General features: G+C 38.4%; 1 protein-coding gene across 1 annotated transcript in view; it reads left to right on the forward strand.

The window, feature by feature from the left end:
* Positions 1 to 13,876, forward strand: part of CRISPLD2 (cysteine rich secretory protein LCCL domain containing 2) — a 79,559-nt gene that overhangs the window by 44,579 nt on the left and 21,104 nt on the right. The window contains exons 7-13 of the mRNA XM_072636219.1: positions 2,651 to 2,794; positions 4,357 to 4,417; positions 5,973 to 6,039; positions 6,822 to 6,952; positions 8,630 to 8,673; positions 9,542 to 9,614; positions 11,686 to 11,761. Coding sequence (XP_072492320.1) covers positions 2,651 to 2,794; positions 4,357 to 4,417; positions 5,973 to 6,039; positions 6,822 to 6,952; positions 8,630 to 8,673; positions 9,542 to 9,614; positions 11,686 to 11,761 — 596 coding nt within the window. The remainder of the gene's footprint in view (positions 1 to 2,650; positions 2,795 to 4,356; positions 4,418 to 5,972; positions 6,040 to 6,821; positions 6,953 to 8,629; positions 8,674 to 9,541; positions 9,615 to 11,685; positions 11,762 to 13,876) is intronic.

Below are 13,876 nucleotides of genomic sequence, written 5' to 3' on the forward strand. Positions count from 1 at the left end.
TAACCCTATTTGCCTCAGTTTCCTCATCTGTCAAATGAGCTGGAGAAGAAAATGACAAACTGTTCCAGTATCTTTGCCAAAAAGTACCCCAAACAGGGTCAAGAAGAGTTGGAAATGACTGAAAAATGAACCTTTTCAGGCTTTGAGGTCATCCTGTAATAGATTCATAGAATTACAGTTAGAAGGGACATTGGAGATCATCTAGCCCAATCCCATCATTTAAATCTGATGAAGACGCTCAGGCCCAGAGAAGTTGTGATTTGCCCCAGTATATACAGGTAATAAAGAACATTGTCAGAATTTGAATCTGGGTCATCTAACCGCATTGTACCATGCTTCCTTCCTACTATTTCTTAAACCTAATATTGTTGTACTTCTTTCCTGGGGGCAGCTGTGAAGCTAAAATAAAATGGTATCATTTGACAATCTTTTGAAAAATATAAAGCCCTGTGCAAATGCTGATGTTGTGTTACCTGTAAGAGACTGAGAGATATATGGTTAGGAAATCAGAAAAACCTGGGGTTCGAGTCCTAACAATGAGCAAATCATTTAATTTCTCACATTCTTGAATATTATAAGTTTGACATGATTTGCTTTTACATTGGTAGAGAAAGTAATCATATTCTGAGATCCTCACACAGATGAAAAGGATAGGATGAAAGAAAGAAAAATAGCTAATGCTAATTCATTCTAGAAGGTGCCTTTTCCACATTCTTCTTAGCTTTTCATCTCCCCCTTAGCAGACCTGCCCAGAGGTTGAGGCAGTCTAAAGAAAACCTTGTAATGAACTTAGGGATGGAAATTCCCCAGAGCTACCCTGGCGGACTGGAGGGATCCTTGGTTCCATTCTATTAAAATAGAAAGCATGTTATTCAGTCAAGTGTCCTTACCACTTTCTTACATGTGTATTTTCCATCCTCCAACTGGGTTTTAAGTCCTTCAAGGGCAAGGATTGTCTTCAATTTTTTTGCATAGTTCTCTCCACACAGTTCATATTCAAAGGTTTCTGACTGACTCACTGACCTACATTAGACTCAATAAAGCTGGGATTATGAGGTATAAAAATCTGGAAGGCTCAAGAAAGAAAGCCTGGCTTATTTTCCTTACACCTTTTCTGTTTTTCAATGGAAAACAAACTTTTTATTAGCTGCATTCAAGGGAATGAAGGAAGCCAGCAAGATGTAGCAAGTACTGACCTGAGCAGCATTTGCAAATAGAATGTCTCTGCAGAGCATCGAATATAGACATGAACACAATTCACCTTTTTGTCTTTAAGTATCTGTGTTACTGCTGGTTTTTCCCTTAATTTTTAAAAAAGCCTTTTCTGACTCCACAAATTTAGGGAGTGAATGAGGAGATGAGTTGACACATGGGATTTTGGATTATTTTATCTCAAGCTAACCCCTGGCCTCTTTATGTTTGAGTCAAAAATCAAGATTCAGGAAATGTTTTATTAGAAGACACAAGCAGAGTATATGGTAATGTCTATTACTGGACAGGCACAGGGAGGGTAAACTGGGGAAAGAGTCAGCCATTGGGGGGAACTTCTCTCAGTGTGGGAAGAGATGGTTATGACCGTTAGTTTCAACACAGTTCCTCTGTTCTTAGCCACATGGAGGGATCCAGTGGTTCCTTTGGATCTTTCCCTTCTCAGCTACAGCCCAGATCTCCTTTTGCTTCCTCCCTTTGCCTGTTGTTCCTAGCCATGGATCATTTCTGGATCAGCTCATCATGTCCAGGGTGGGGCCAGGTGCTCTCTCCCCTCTGCTGCTGCTTACCTCTTTCATTTTCATTTCTTCCTCTTAGTCTGTCTCCTTCAGACTGTGGGTGTCTTTGGAGAACTTCTAGGTGTGATTCAAATAGGATTTCTGGCTCAGAGGTGTTGATGGTCCCAAACTGTTCTCAGGGTCTAGAGAGAATGCACATTTCTCTGAATGACAAATTCAGTAGGCAAATAGGTTCTCCATTTTCTATCATGCCAGAATGGGAAATTCTAGAGTCACGGATGATGAAAGAAATTCACAATAAATAATTCAATGATTCAATGACCTTACTTCAGTGACACAATGATTAAATAATTCAGTGACCTTATCACTCAATGAAGAGTCAGAGGTTCTGGTTTAAAATCCCAACTCTGCTATTTCTTACTTTGATGACCTTGGCAAATACCTCAACTTCAGTTTCCTCCTATATAAAAACTGAATGACCTCCCAAGCTCCTTCTAGCTCCAAATCTAACATCCTAGGAAATGTCGTACCTGTTGTTCTTAGGTATAAAGCAATCACTATGAATATTACCTTTTCCTAGTAGAATTTCACCTGGCATGATTTCTTCTGCATGACCTTTCATACAGAAAGGTTTCCAACTATTTAGAAATGAACCTTTTTTTGTGTGTAAAATAAAGCCTCTCATGAATAAGATATACAGGGCATCCCTAAAGTCTTATTGCATGTAGAGGCTTTCAGTGGACTTTTGGAATAGTGTGTGTATGTGTGTGTGTCCTTACAAAATATATTTGACTTTAACACTAATATGTCAAGTTCTTTTGGGGAACTTTTGGAACACATACATATACACATATACCTTTCACCAAAATGCATTTGATTTGTAACACTAATATGTTATGTTCTTTTTTCCCCCAACTAATAAGATGAAACTTACGTTCAGAAGCCTGAGACTGACGAGACGAACGAGGTGGAAATGTCTCAGATTCCTGAGGAGAAACACGTATGGGTCCAACCAAGGGTAACCAAACCCACCAAGCCCAAGAAAACCACGGCAGACAATTATATGAGTAAGAGACACCCTTGTTCCATGTCTCCCTCCACCCCCATTCCTTGGAACCAACCCTTGGGTTGGTCGAGTGGCTCGAGGGTATTGAGAGTTCTCCAACAGGCAAATACTGGGCAGTAGGGTGGAGTGTCAAAGCAAAACCCTAGACCTTTCTTTCTTTTTTTAAAGGAATTAATTACTTTATTTTTGTTAAACACTGTAAGAATCTTGGACCTGGGGTGCACTTGGGTGACCTTCTTTTTAACTCAGGCATTTTAATATACAACTAAAGATACATTCCTATGAACTATGCTGGGTGCTATGAAGAATATAAGGATGAGAAAGACAAGACAGTCATCTTTTTTCTTTTGAAAAAATTAGCTACATGTTTTATTGATGTTCTTTTCTCCCTCTTTGTAATGCTGTCTCTTCCCAAATGATGATCCACCATAAGAAACAATGATACATTGTCTGCATGACTATGTATGACTCATTTCTTTCTTACCTCCAGTCCTTGATTCACCAACAGTTCACTGAAGTCACAATCAGTCACTCCAATGATCAGAGAACTCTTATGAAAGCTTAGGGTCTAGTTAGGGTCATATTCATAAACAGAGGAGTCAGAGTCAATTCATCAGTCAATCAGCATTTATTAAGTACCTACTAAGTCCTAGGTACTGTGCTAAGAGCTAGGGATGTAAAAAGAGGAAAAAGATAGCTCTTGTCCTCAAGTAGGTCACCATCTAATGGGGGAGACAATATGGAAACAGATATATACCAATAAGCTATATACAGGATACCAAAGAAATAATTAACAGAGGGAAGAATTAGAATTAAGAGGGCTTGGGAAAGACTTCCTGTAGAATATGGGTCATCAGAAACTGTAGACCCATGGCTTTGGGAGTCTGGAGCAGAAGTGACTCCTATCTGGGGCATCAGGGAAGGCTTTATTGAGGAGGTGGTGGCAGTCAGGGCAATGGACTTGAGTTTGAATTCAACCTCAGTTGTGATGGGTTGATTTTTTTCCATCTCAGTTTCCAGCATTATTTCAATTCATGTATTTCATGAGAGAAGTTTTTGTATGAAAACACCTTTACCTCATTACTTGCATTAAGAATGCAGAGCAACACTCCCTAAAGGAGGGTCTGAGTTAACCCTTTCCAAACCTCAGTCAGTGGGTGGATTGCAGAAGGTGTCTTCTTCTGGAGAGATTTCCCCTTGTTTTTTTCTTTTTTATCTTCTTCAGCTTTCATATTTCATATTTCTCTTTTCATTTTTATTTTGATAATCTGGTCTTCTCTTCTAACTTTCCCATTTTTCTTTCTTTTTCTCCTCTCCTTCTATGATCAAATTTCCTAACAGCTTGTCTTTTTTGTTAGAATTAAAAAAGAAAAAAACAGCTAGTTTCAATAAAGGTTTTTTTTTTTTTGCTTTCAATTTTGTTTACTTCTTCTTTGATTTTCAGTGTTTCTATTTTTGTATTATTAGGAGGATTAGATTTGTTGGTTTTTCTAGTTTTGTTCCCTTACTCTTTTTTTCAGATTTCTTTTTCATTTTTTTTTTTTTTTTTTTTTTACTTCTTAGCACAAATCATCAAGTGTGAGACCAAAATGAGGGACAAGTGTAAAGGGTCCACATGCAACAGGTAATCTTTTGTTTTGACTCTCCTGTAGTTGATGCCTTTATTAAAAGTCTTCAGGTTCATTCAGGGAGCAACACAATGAATCATAGTCTTTGTGAAAATGACTTTTATGACATGTTAATACAACATAGGTGTCAAATTTAACAAGAGTACAAGTCCATCTTATTTCATGCTAAAAGTGACGCATGACCACAATAACTCATGGGTCCCAATTGACTGCCACCATTTATTCAATACTTGGCACAAGTTGATATTCTATTTCTGTTGACCTGCTCTTTTAACTCAATATCTCTGTTTCTACCCATATAGGTAGAAACTCAATCTGGCTTAAGAATTTAGTAAAATACCATTAATTGCTTAATTTTTTAAAGTGCTTAGAACAGTGCTTGGCATATAGTAAGGGCTAGTAAATGTCATCATTATTATTATTATCATCATCATCACTTGGAAAACCAACTATGTACCCTACAGACCCTGCAGAATTCATCCTGAAGAAGAGATAATAGGAGAACTTATCAATAGTTTAGATTAACTAGAGGAAAGATCTTTGCCCTAGAGAAAAAGTTCAAATTGTAGGATATTTTAAAAGAAATAACACTTTATGATTTTTAAGTACCACAAAGGCAAGGATGATATATAATTGACACATTGATTCACAGAATAATAGAACATGAAAGCTGGAAGGACCTTAGAATGCTCAACCTAGAACCTAGAACATCAAAGCTAGAAGGACCTTAGAATACTCAACATTATAGTCAGAAAACTTGGGTTCAAATTCTAGTTCTGTCACTTACTACTTATATGACCCCAGGCAAGTAAGTCACTTAACATCTCTGAGGCTCAATTTCCTCATCTATAAAATGGGAGGGAGGGAGGGGGGAGTGTCACACTCAATAAGACCTTGGAGAACTCTTCTTTCTGACTCTATTGAATTTTGATAGAACTATAAGGGACCTTAGAGGTTATCTAGGTCCTTTGGTTTGTTTGTAAATCATGTCTTGGTTGTTGTTCAGTTTCAGTTTTTTCGATCATGTCTCCATTTAGAGTTTTCTTGGCAAAGATACTGGAGTGGTTTGCCTTTTCCTTCTCCAACTCATTTGACAGATGAGGAAACTAAGGCAAATAGGATGAAGTGACTTGCCCAGAGTCACACAGTAAGGATCTGAGGCCAGATTTGATCTCAGGAAGATGAGTCTTCCTGACTCCAGGGTCTGACACTCTATCCACTGCACCCACCACCCAGCTGCCCCCACTGATGTCTTTAAAATACACAAACCTGGCTTTTAAGTGGGTAAACTGTTCTGTTGTGTCCATAATTCATTTATTTCAGCTCCATATGTAAAACTGAAGAGCATAGTAATTAAGATTTAAATGTAGCTCTCATCAAATCTATCATAAATTCAAAGTTAATCAGAGTCCAAATGAATAAGGTTCTCCTGTTTTTGGAAAGAGCACTTGTAGAAAATGAGCATGAAAAGGACTAAGTCATTGGCATAACAATTAAGTAAAGTATTTGCTCCTGAGAAATGATGTGTCGCTTTTCTTCTTTCTAAATCAGGTATCAGTGCCCAGCAGGCTGTTTTAACAACAAGGCGAAAATTTTTGGAACTCTTTTTTATGAAAGCGTAAGTGTTGTTCTTTGCTCCCTTAAGGGACTTGGATCAAATTTTATAGAAACAGAAAACACAACCATTTTAATGTGGAAAGGCTTTCTTATCTATTCATAGAATGGTGCTCCTGGGGTTTAGGGAGCTGACCTACAGAAATTCCCTATAGTCTCACAACAAAGTTAGGAAACCAGTTTTGAAAACTGGAAATGATCAGCAGGCTGATCAGCCTTCAAACGAACCAACAAAGAAGCAAACGAACAAAATCATACATGGGGGGTAGTCAATAGTGAGCTGGTTGTGGAGTCAGGAAGATGCAGGCTCAGGGTCCATCTCTGACATGTGCTGACTACAGGATCCTGGCCAAGTCATTTTACTTCGTTTTCATTGCTTTAGCTAGTTCTCAAAGACCAGAAATTGCAGAAAAGGTGGCAACCTGCATTGGTAGAGGGAGTTTTCTCAGTCGGGAATTCCCTGTACGGATAAGGAGACAGGTCTGGTTTCTATCCCTCCTAAGTTGGGAAGGAGAAACTTTGCCCTTGATCCTTTTTATTTTAAGATTTTTCTGATCTTGGGGTTTTCGAGGAATAAGAAGCCCAGAGAATAATAAAATGGCGCTAGTATTGTAGAACAAAGTATCTCTGCATCGGTTCAATCTGTAATAGCCATCTTGGCAGCTTTGTTGGATATGCTCAACCAATGCCCTCTGTTAAAACTTCCAGTGTAAAACAATATTTTGCTCAGAAGAGTTTTCTAGTCGTAATTGATTCTCTGGATCTCTGTGTTGTTTTTTTCTCTAGTCATCGAGTATATGCCGTGCTGCCATCCATTTTGGTGTCATAGATGACAAAGGTGGTTTGGTTGACATTACCAGGAATGGGAGGGTGCCCTTTTTTGTGCGGTCTGAAAGGAATGGCATTGCATCTTTAAGGTAATTCTTGACTTGAATTTTCTCTTGATTCTTTTAGAATTAGAGTTTTTTCCCTCCCCTCTCCCTTTTATTTACCCATGCTATTTTTTAAAAAAAGGGAATTTAGTTCTTTTGCATAAACCAAAGGCTCTTTTCTTTTTTAAAAACACTAACCAAAAGACAGGTCGCTTTTAGTCATTTTATTAATCAGTAAGCATTTATTTATTGTTTACTATGTGCCACCCACTGGGTATGCAAAGAAAAACAAAATGAGTACCTGTCCCCAATGAAGGAGACAGGAATGAAAACAACTAGATGATATGAGGTATACAAGACGGTCTCAGAAGGAAAAGCCTGGTGGGTCTGGGAAAGGCCTGCAGCAGAGAGTGGGATTTGAGCTAAGTCTTGAAGCCAGGGAAGCCAAAAGTGGAGAAGAGGAGGACCAAGGGCATCCCAGGCATGGGGAAGAACCAGTACAAAGGCATGGAGTCAGAAGCTGGAGTGTTGTGTTCTAGGAATAGCAAGTAGGACAGTGGCAATAAAATGAAGTGCATAGAGAGGACGGAAGTGTAAGAAATGTGGAAAGCTCAGATGGAACTGGGGTGCTTTTGGCTTTAAAAGTCAAACAGAGAATTTTATATTTAATTCCAGAGGTCATAGAGAGCCAATGGGGTTTATTGAATAGGGCATGACCCAGTCAGACCTGGGCTTTAGGAAGATAATTTTAGCAGCTGAGTGGAGGATGAATTAGAGGCAGAGAAACTTCAGATAGAGAGACAAAGTAGAAGACTACTGCAGTAGTCCAGGCCTGGGGGTTTGCACTGGGATAACAGCTATGGGAGTAGAGAGAGGGAGGTATACAGGAGAGATGCTGTTAAGGGAGGAACAACAGATTGTCTATGTGGGGTGAATGTAAATGAGAAATTGGTGTCATCACACCAAGGCTGTGAGCCCAGGTGACTTGGGAGGATGACAGAAAGAGGGAAATTTGGCACAGGGGAGAATATGGGGGAAAGGTAACAAGTACAATTTTTGACATCTGTGGAACATCCAGTTCCAGATGCCCAAAGCAGTTGGTGGTATGAGACTAGAGGTCAGGAGAGAGGATAGGAATGGACAGATCTCTGAGAGTCATCTGCAGAGGTGTTCATTGAAACCACCGGAGTTGATGAGATCACCAAGCAAGCTAATATAGGGGGAGAAGAAAGAAGGGCCTAGGATAGAATCTTGGGGGAGATTCATCATTAATGGGCACAGGCTGGATGAAGATCCAATAAAAGAACTTGAGAATGACTGATCAGACAGGTAGGAGGAGAATGAGAGAAAAACAGTATCACAGAAACTTAGAAAGGAGAGAGCACCCAGGAGAAGAGGGTGATTGGTAGTGTCAAAGAGCCATACAGATAATGGATATCATATTGCTTGCCTTTGAAATAGGTAGGGGAGGGAGAGAGAGAATTTGGAGCTCAAAAAAATTTTTTTAAAGGAATATTAAAATAAATAATAAATTTTAAAAAAGACCACATAAAGAGAGGGCAAGACAGATGAGGACTGAGAAAAGGCTGTGTGCAGTTTAGAAAGACAGAATCATAGAATGTCAGAGTTGGAAGAGACCGTATGGAGACATCTAATCCAATCATCTCAACATATTTTAGAATATCATTATACTAATCATTTTCTATTGTTTTTGTTTTACAGCAAATACAAAGCTTCTAACTCATTCATGGTTTCCAAAGTAACAGGTAAACCTCTTGCCAGGACATAATAATAACTAGTATTTATATAGCCCTTTAAGAGTTAAATAATGCTTTTACAAATCTTACCTCATTTGTTCTTCAAAACAACACCAGGAGGTGATTGCTATTATTATCCCCATTTTACTGTTGAAGTGACTGATGCAGACTTCAGTTAAATGACTTGCCCAGGGTTACTCAGCTAGTAAATGTCTATGGTTGGAATTGAACTTGGGGTCTTCCTGCTTTCAACTTCAGTCCTCTACTCACTGCATAAGATAGCAAAAGTTAATTTAGATTTCTGCTGGAAAATCTCTGAAGTGCCTTGCGCATAAGTGAATGCTTTAAAATGCTTATTGAATTGGGGGTACTAGGCTGGGAGTCAGAATTTAGCATCTGTCACTATCAAGTCATGGAAAGGTAGGTGGGTCACATCACTTTTGGGCTAGTTTCCCTTCTGCTAATGGTAAAAGCAGCTGTCTTATATATTAACAATTCATAAAACATTAAAACAGGAAAGGCTATTAGAGATTATTGAATCCTTGCCCTGGGAGAGCTAGAAGGCACAGTGGATAGAGTGCAGTCCTGGAGTCAGGAAGACTTGAATTCAAATCTGGATTCAGATGTTAACTAGCTTTGTGACCCTGGACAAGTCACTTCACCCTGTTTGCCTTAGTTTGCTCATGTCTAAAATGATTTGGAGAAGGAAATGGTAAACTGCTCCAGTGTCTTTGCCAAGAAAACCCCAAATGGGGCCACAGAGAGTCAGACAGGACTGAAACGACTGACCAGCAGCAAATTCATGCCCTTGGTTTTCTAGGATGGGGGAAATGACTTGCTCATGATTCTCTTATTTTCCATTGTGTTTGTTCTCCAGTGCAGGACTTGGATTGTTATAGCACGGTTGCTGAGCTGTGTCAATTTGAGAAGCCAGCGAAACATTGCCCAAGGTAATGGGAACTGACTCAGTGCCCACGCTTGTGCCTGTGACAGCTGGTACTCCTTCATTATGGAGACATTCTAACATGTCTCTACCACACTGAGAGAGGCTGAGGGGTGACCAGAGTCAAGTTCAGGCGCATTTCGTCTCCCAAACGGATGCTGATTCTCTTTTATTTTCAGAGGTTTCCAGTGAGATCTGGATTTAACCTAATGCTTCCAAGTGATTTGGAGATAAAGTTGGGGAATTTCTTCCAGAGTGGTATTAGTTTGTGTAAAACAATTTATGTGCAGAATAAGCAAGACTTTTTGTTTATGGTGGATTTCCAACATTGTAGCTCTCTGTGTCTGTTCCATTCTGTCTCATCTGTCTCTTTCAGCATGTCTCTCTCTTTCTGTGTATCTCTGTCTTGGTTTCTCTCACCCTCTCTCTCTCTTTCTCATTCTCACTCACCTCTCTCTCTATCTCTCTGTCACGTACACATAACATATGGACACACATGTGAGATTTTCATAATCATAAACCATCTTTAAAATTTACACAATGACTCATGATAAATTTTCAATGAAATTACTTGTAGAGAAAAACGATTTGTCTCCACCTTACAGTGGCGTTTAGATACACCTCTGTTGACTCGAAACTGTTTTTTATTACATAAATTGCCATCCTAGTTTGGGAGGTAAGAGACTAGCAGGGGGTCAGTTTCACTTTCCCTAAAACATTGTGTCATATGATTCTTAAATCATTTTTTCAAAGTTTTATCGGTGATCTTTTTTTTAAATATTGCTCTTACTTTATAGTCACTACTCCCCTCCAGCAATAGAATTCTCCCTTGTGACAAAGAAGTCCATTTTGTGACTTTCGAATTAGCATATGCTCAGAAACTTTTGAAACTACTTAATAATATAAGCTTATCTATAGACTTTTTTTAAGCTAGAAGAAATCTCTTTGTCCAAACCTCCCATTTTATAAATGAGGACCTTGGAGTTTAGAGAAAGGGAAGTGACGTATTCAAGGTTGCACAATGACCAGTGTCAGTGGCAAAACTGGAAGTAGGGCCCTAGTTTCCTCCTTCTTAGCCCAGGACCCTTCCCAGCAATGGACCAGAAGTCAGGAGGCACCTTGGTTTAAATGCACCTCCACTAACTCTGCTCCAGAAGGAATTCCCCAACTTTATGTCCATGGATGTGTGATCATGGAGGAGACACTTAGCCTCTCTAACCCAATCTGTAAAACAAAGATAATAATGCCTTGTGGCACCTAATTCAGAGAGTAGCCAGCGTATGTATATAAATGCATATAAAACACTCTGTAAACTTTCAAATAACATACAAATATTAGCTATTATAAAACTGGATGATGAATTCTTATAGTACATCAATTGGGGTAAAAATACATTAGGTAAAAGGTCGATATTTGAAATTCATTGAAGTTGAAAAATGGGCATTTCTTTAGCCCCTTTTTCATAAATGTCCTACCAAAATCCATGGTAAAGGAAGACAAAATACCAAGCCAGAGCCAGGTGGCCCCCCCAATAGTTACTGGCATCCGATGTATGATGCATGCCATCTTGAGAAGAACGTCAGTTTAAGCTGTGTAAAATAAATGTCTTACTTTATCAAGTCTGAAGTTTAAATTTTTTTATTCTGAGATGATCTAGAAGAAGGGATGTCCCTCATCATCACTGACAAATACAATGGGGTGGAAGAAAAGGAGAGAAAATGCATTTCTCCTTTTTGCAATTGATGCCCATCTATGAGAGAGAACAAGATTTGAAAACATAGAGAAATAAAACAAGCATTTATTACAATGTGCAGAGAAATGTGCTGGACACTGGGAAGATCAGAGTTTATGTGAGAGCTAGTTCTTTCCCTCACGGATCTCACAGTTTAATAGGAGGAAAAGGCACCAGTGTTGCCAGGCTCATTAATGAGTGGCCAAGAAAAGATTTTATTAGGTCCCAGGGAGACTGAGAACGGGAAAAAGAAATGCAGGTGGGCAAAAGAGTCCTCAGAATCTATTTTAGCTTTCTCTGGTCATTTAATGTGAAGAGTAAAGATTTCGTGCTGTTGTTGTTTCAGAATTCATTGTCCAGCCCACTGTAAGAATGAACCGTCATACTGGGCTCCAGTGTATGGGACCAACATTTATGCAGACGTGAGTATGTTGGTAGTTTTAATAACAGACACAATCTCAAGGTCTTTATATACTAGGTTTCTGAGAATCAGGAAACGTAGGTTTGAGTTTTAACTACATTATGAGATAACTGCATAATCTTAGCCTTTCCACTTCCCTGGTTAGTACCAGTCAGTTTCCCTCCTTGTAAGGTTGAAAGGCTACGTGATGGAGAAGGTATGGGACTGGATTTGCAGTTGGAGAGACTGGAGTTCAAATCTCATTTCAGACACTTACCAGTTGTCACCTTGGGCAAGACATCAATGTCTCTGGGCCTCAGTGTCTTTATTTGTAAAATTATAAGGTTGGATTGAATGGGCTGTAAGGTACCTTCTTGTTTAAAATCTGTGATGTTATGGTTATTTCCAAGTCTGTTCTTATTAGCTAAGTACTTGTAGAAGTGTGTACCATTTTATAAAATAATTGGGTTGAATTTTTATGTCAATTCCGTTTCCCCATTGACTTCTATTTTGTAATTTCATTCTTTCTTTTCCTTTCATTTCTGAAGTTTTTATTAACTACATCTTTTAGTGGGTCAGCTTTGTTTTCCTTTATCATGGTCCCCTGGTAAAGCAATTACATGTATAAGGAAATCTAGGGGAGCTCAGTGTTCACCCAAGATTCCTGGGGTGGGACTTCTAGTAACAAGAACATTTAAAGTTAGGTTTTTTCAATGTATTTCAGGTTTTTATAAATAAGCACTTGCCTGAAAAAATACTTTAAGCTCCTCTGAGAAATATCAAACAGAATACATATGAACAAATTAATAACCAATAATAATGAATTTTAATTTAATAAAATTGTTAAACAAAAATTTAAAAATAATTAAAAATGAATTAATTTAATTATTTAATTTTAAATTAATTAATAATATAAAACATCAAGCAAACAATGAATAAATTCCTTTGAGGAATAAATTAATTAAGCATCATATTACAGCCATTTAAAAAAATTGGAAAGACTGCTGAGATAACTGTGAATATTCCTCCCATCATCAAAGGATGGAAAAGCTAGTTTAGAGATTGCTTCTGGAATATAATTGGGTAGGGAGGGGACTCTCTATTCCTGCTATTCTTTCTTCCTTCCATCCTTTCTTCCTTCCTTTCTTTCCATCTTTTTTTCTTTCTTCAAGGCAATCAAGGTTAAGTGACTTGCCCAGGGCCACACAGCTAGTAAGTGTCAAGTGTCTGAGGCCAGATTTGAACTCAGGTCTTCTTGATTCTAGGCCTAGCAGTCCATCTACTTTTGCCATCTCGCTCCTTGGAAGAGGAAATGCTGCATATTGGATCCTCCTGCAGCATTTGAGCATGACCATTTTTAGAAGCACAGCTTTGTGTTACAGATGATTTATTCCACGAGGCCATTTGATTATAATGGAAAAAGCATTGGATTAGAGTCAGGAGAAATCTGGCACTTCTTAGCTGTGCAACCATAAGCAAGTTGCTAAATTTCACTGAGCATAAGTTTTCCCATCCGTAAAATGGGGATAGTAATACTTATAGTATCTACCTAACAGGATTGTTTGGAGTTCAAATGAGGTAATGTATGTAAAGTGGTTTTTAATTAATTTTTTCTATTAACATGCAGTTATTCCCTTTCCACAAACACTGAAAAGAAAAAAGAAAAACAAAACTTTTGTAACAAATTTATATATATATATACATAAAATTAAACAAAATAAATTCCCATATTGACCATATTCAAAAATAAGTGTCTTGTTCTACATATTTGGACCTCACCTCTCTGTCAGGACATAGGTAGCTTGATTTGTCGTCAAGAGGATGAGCAGCTAGGTAGTACGGTGGTTAGAGCTGGACATAGAGTCAGGTGGAACTGAGTTCAATTCTGCCTCAACTCCTTCTCAGCTCTATGAGCTTGGGCAAGTCCTTTAACCTCTCTTTGCCTCAGTTTCCTCATCTATAAAGTGGGGATGATAATAGCATCTATCTTCTAGGGTTGTTGTGAGGATCAAATAAGATAATATTTGTAAAGTGAACTTTTGCACTTTTTGCAGCTGTTCTGGAATCATGGTTGATGACTGCATTGATTGGCATGAAGTCCTTCCAAATTATTTGTTTTTACAGTACCATTGCTACA

Source organism: Notamacropus eugenii, chromosome 1, assembly GCF_028372415.1.
Source record: "Notamacropus eugenii isolate mMacEug1 chromosome 1, mMacEug1.pri_v2, whole genome shotgun sequence".
Classification (NCBI taxonomy): domain Eukaryota; kingdom Metazoa; phylum Chordata; class Mammalia; order Diprotodontia; family Macropodidae; genus Notamacropus; species Notamacropus eugenii.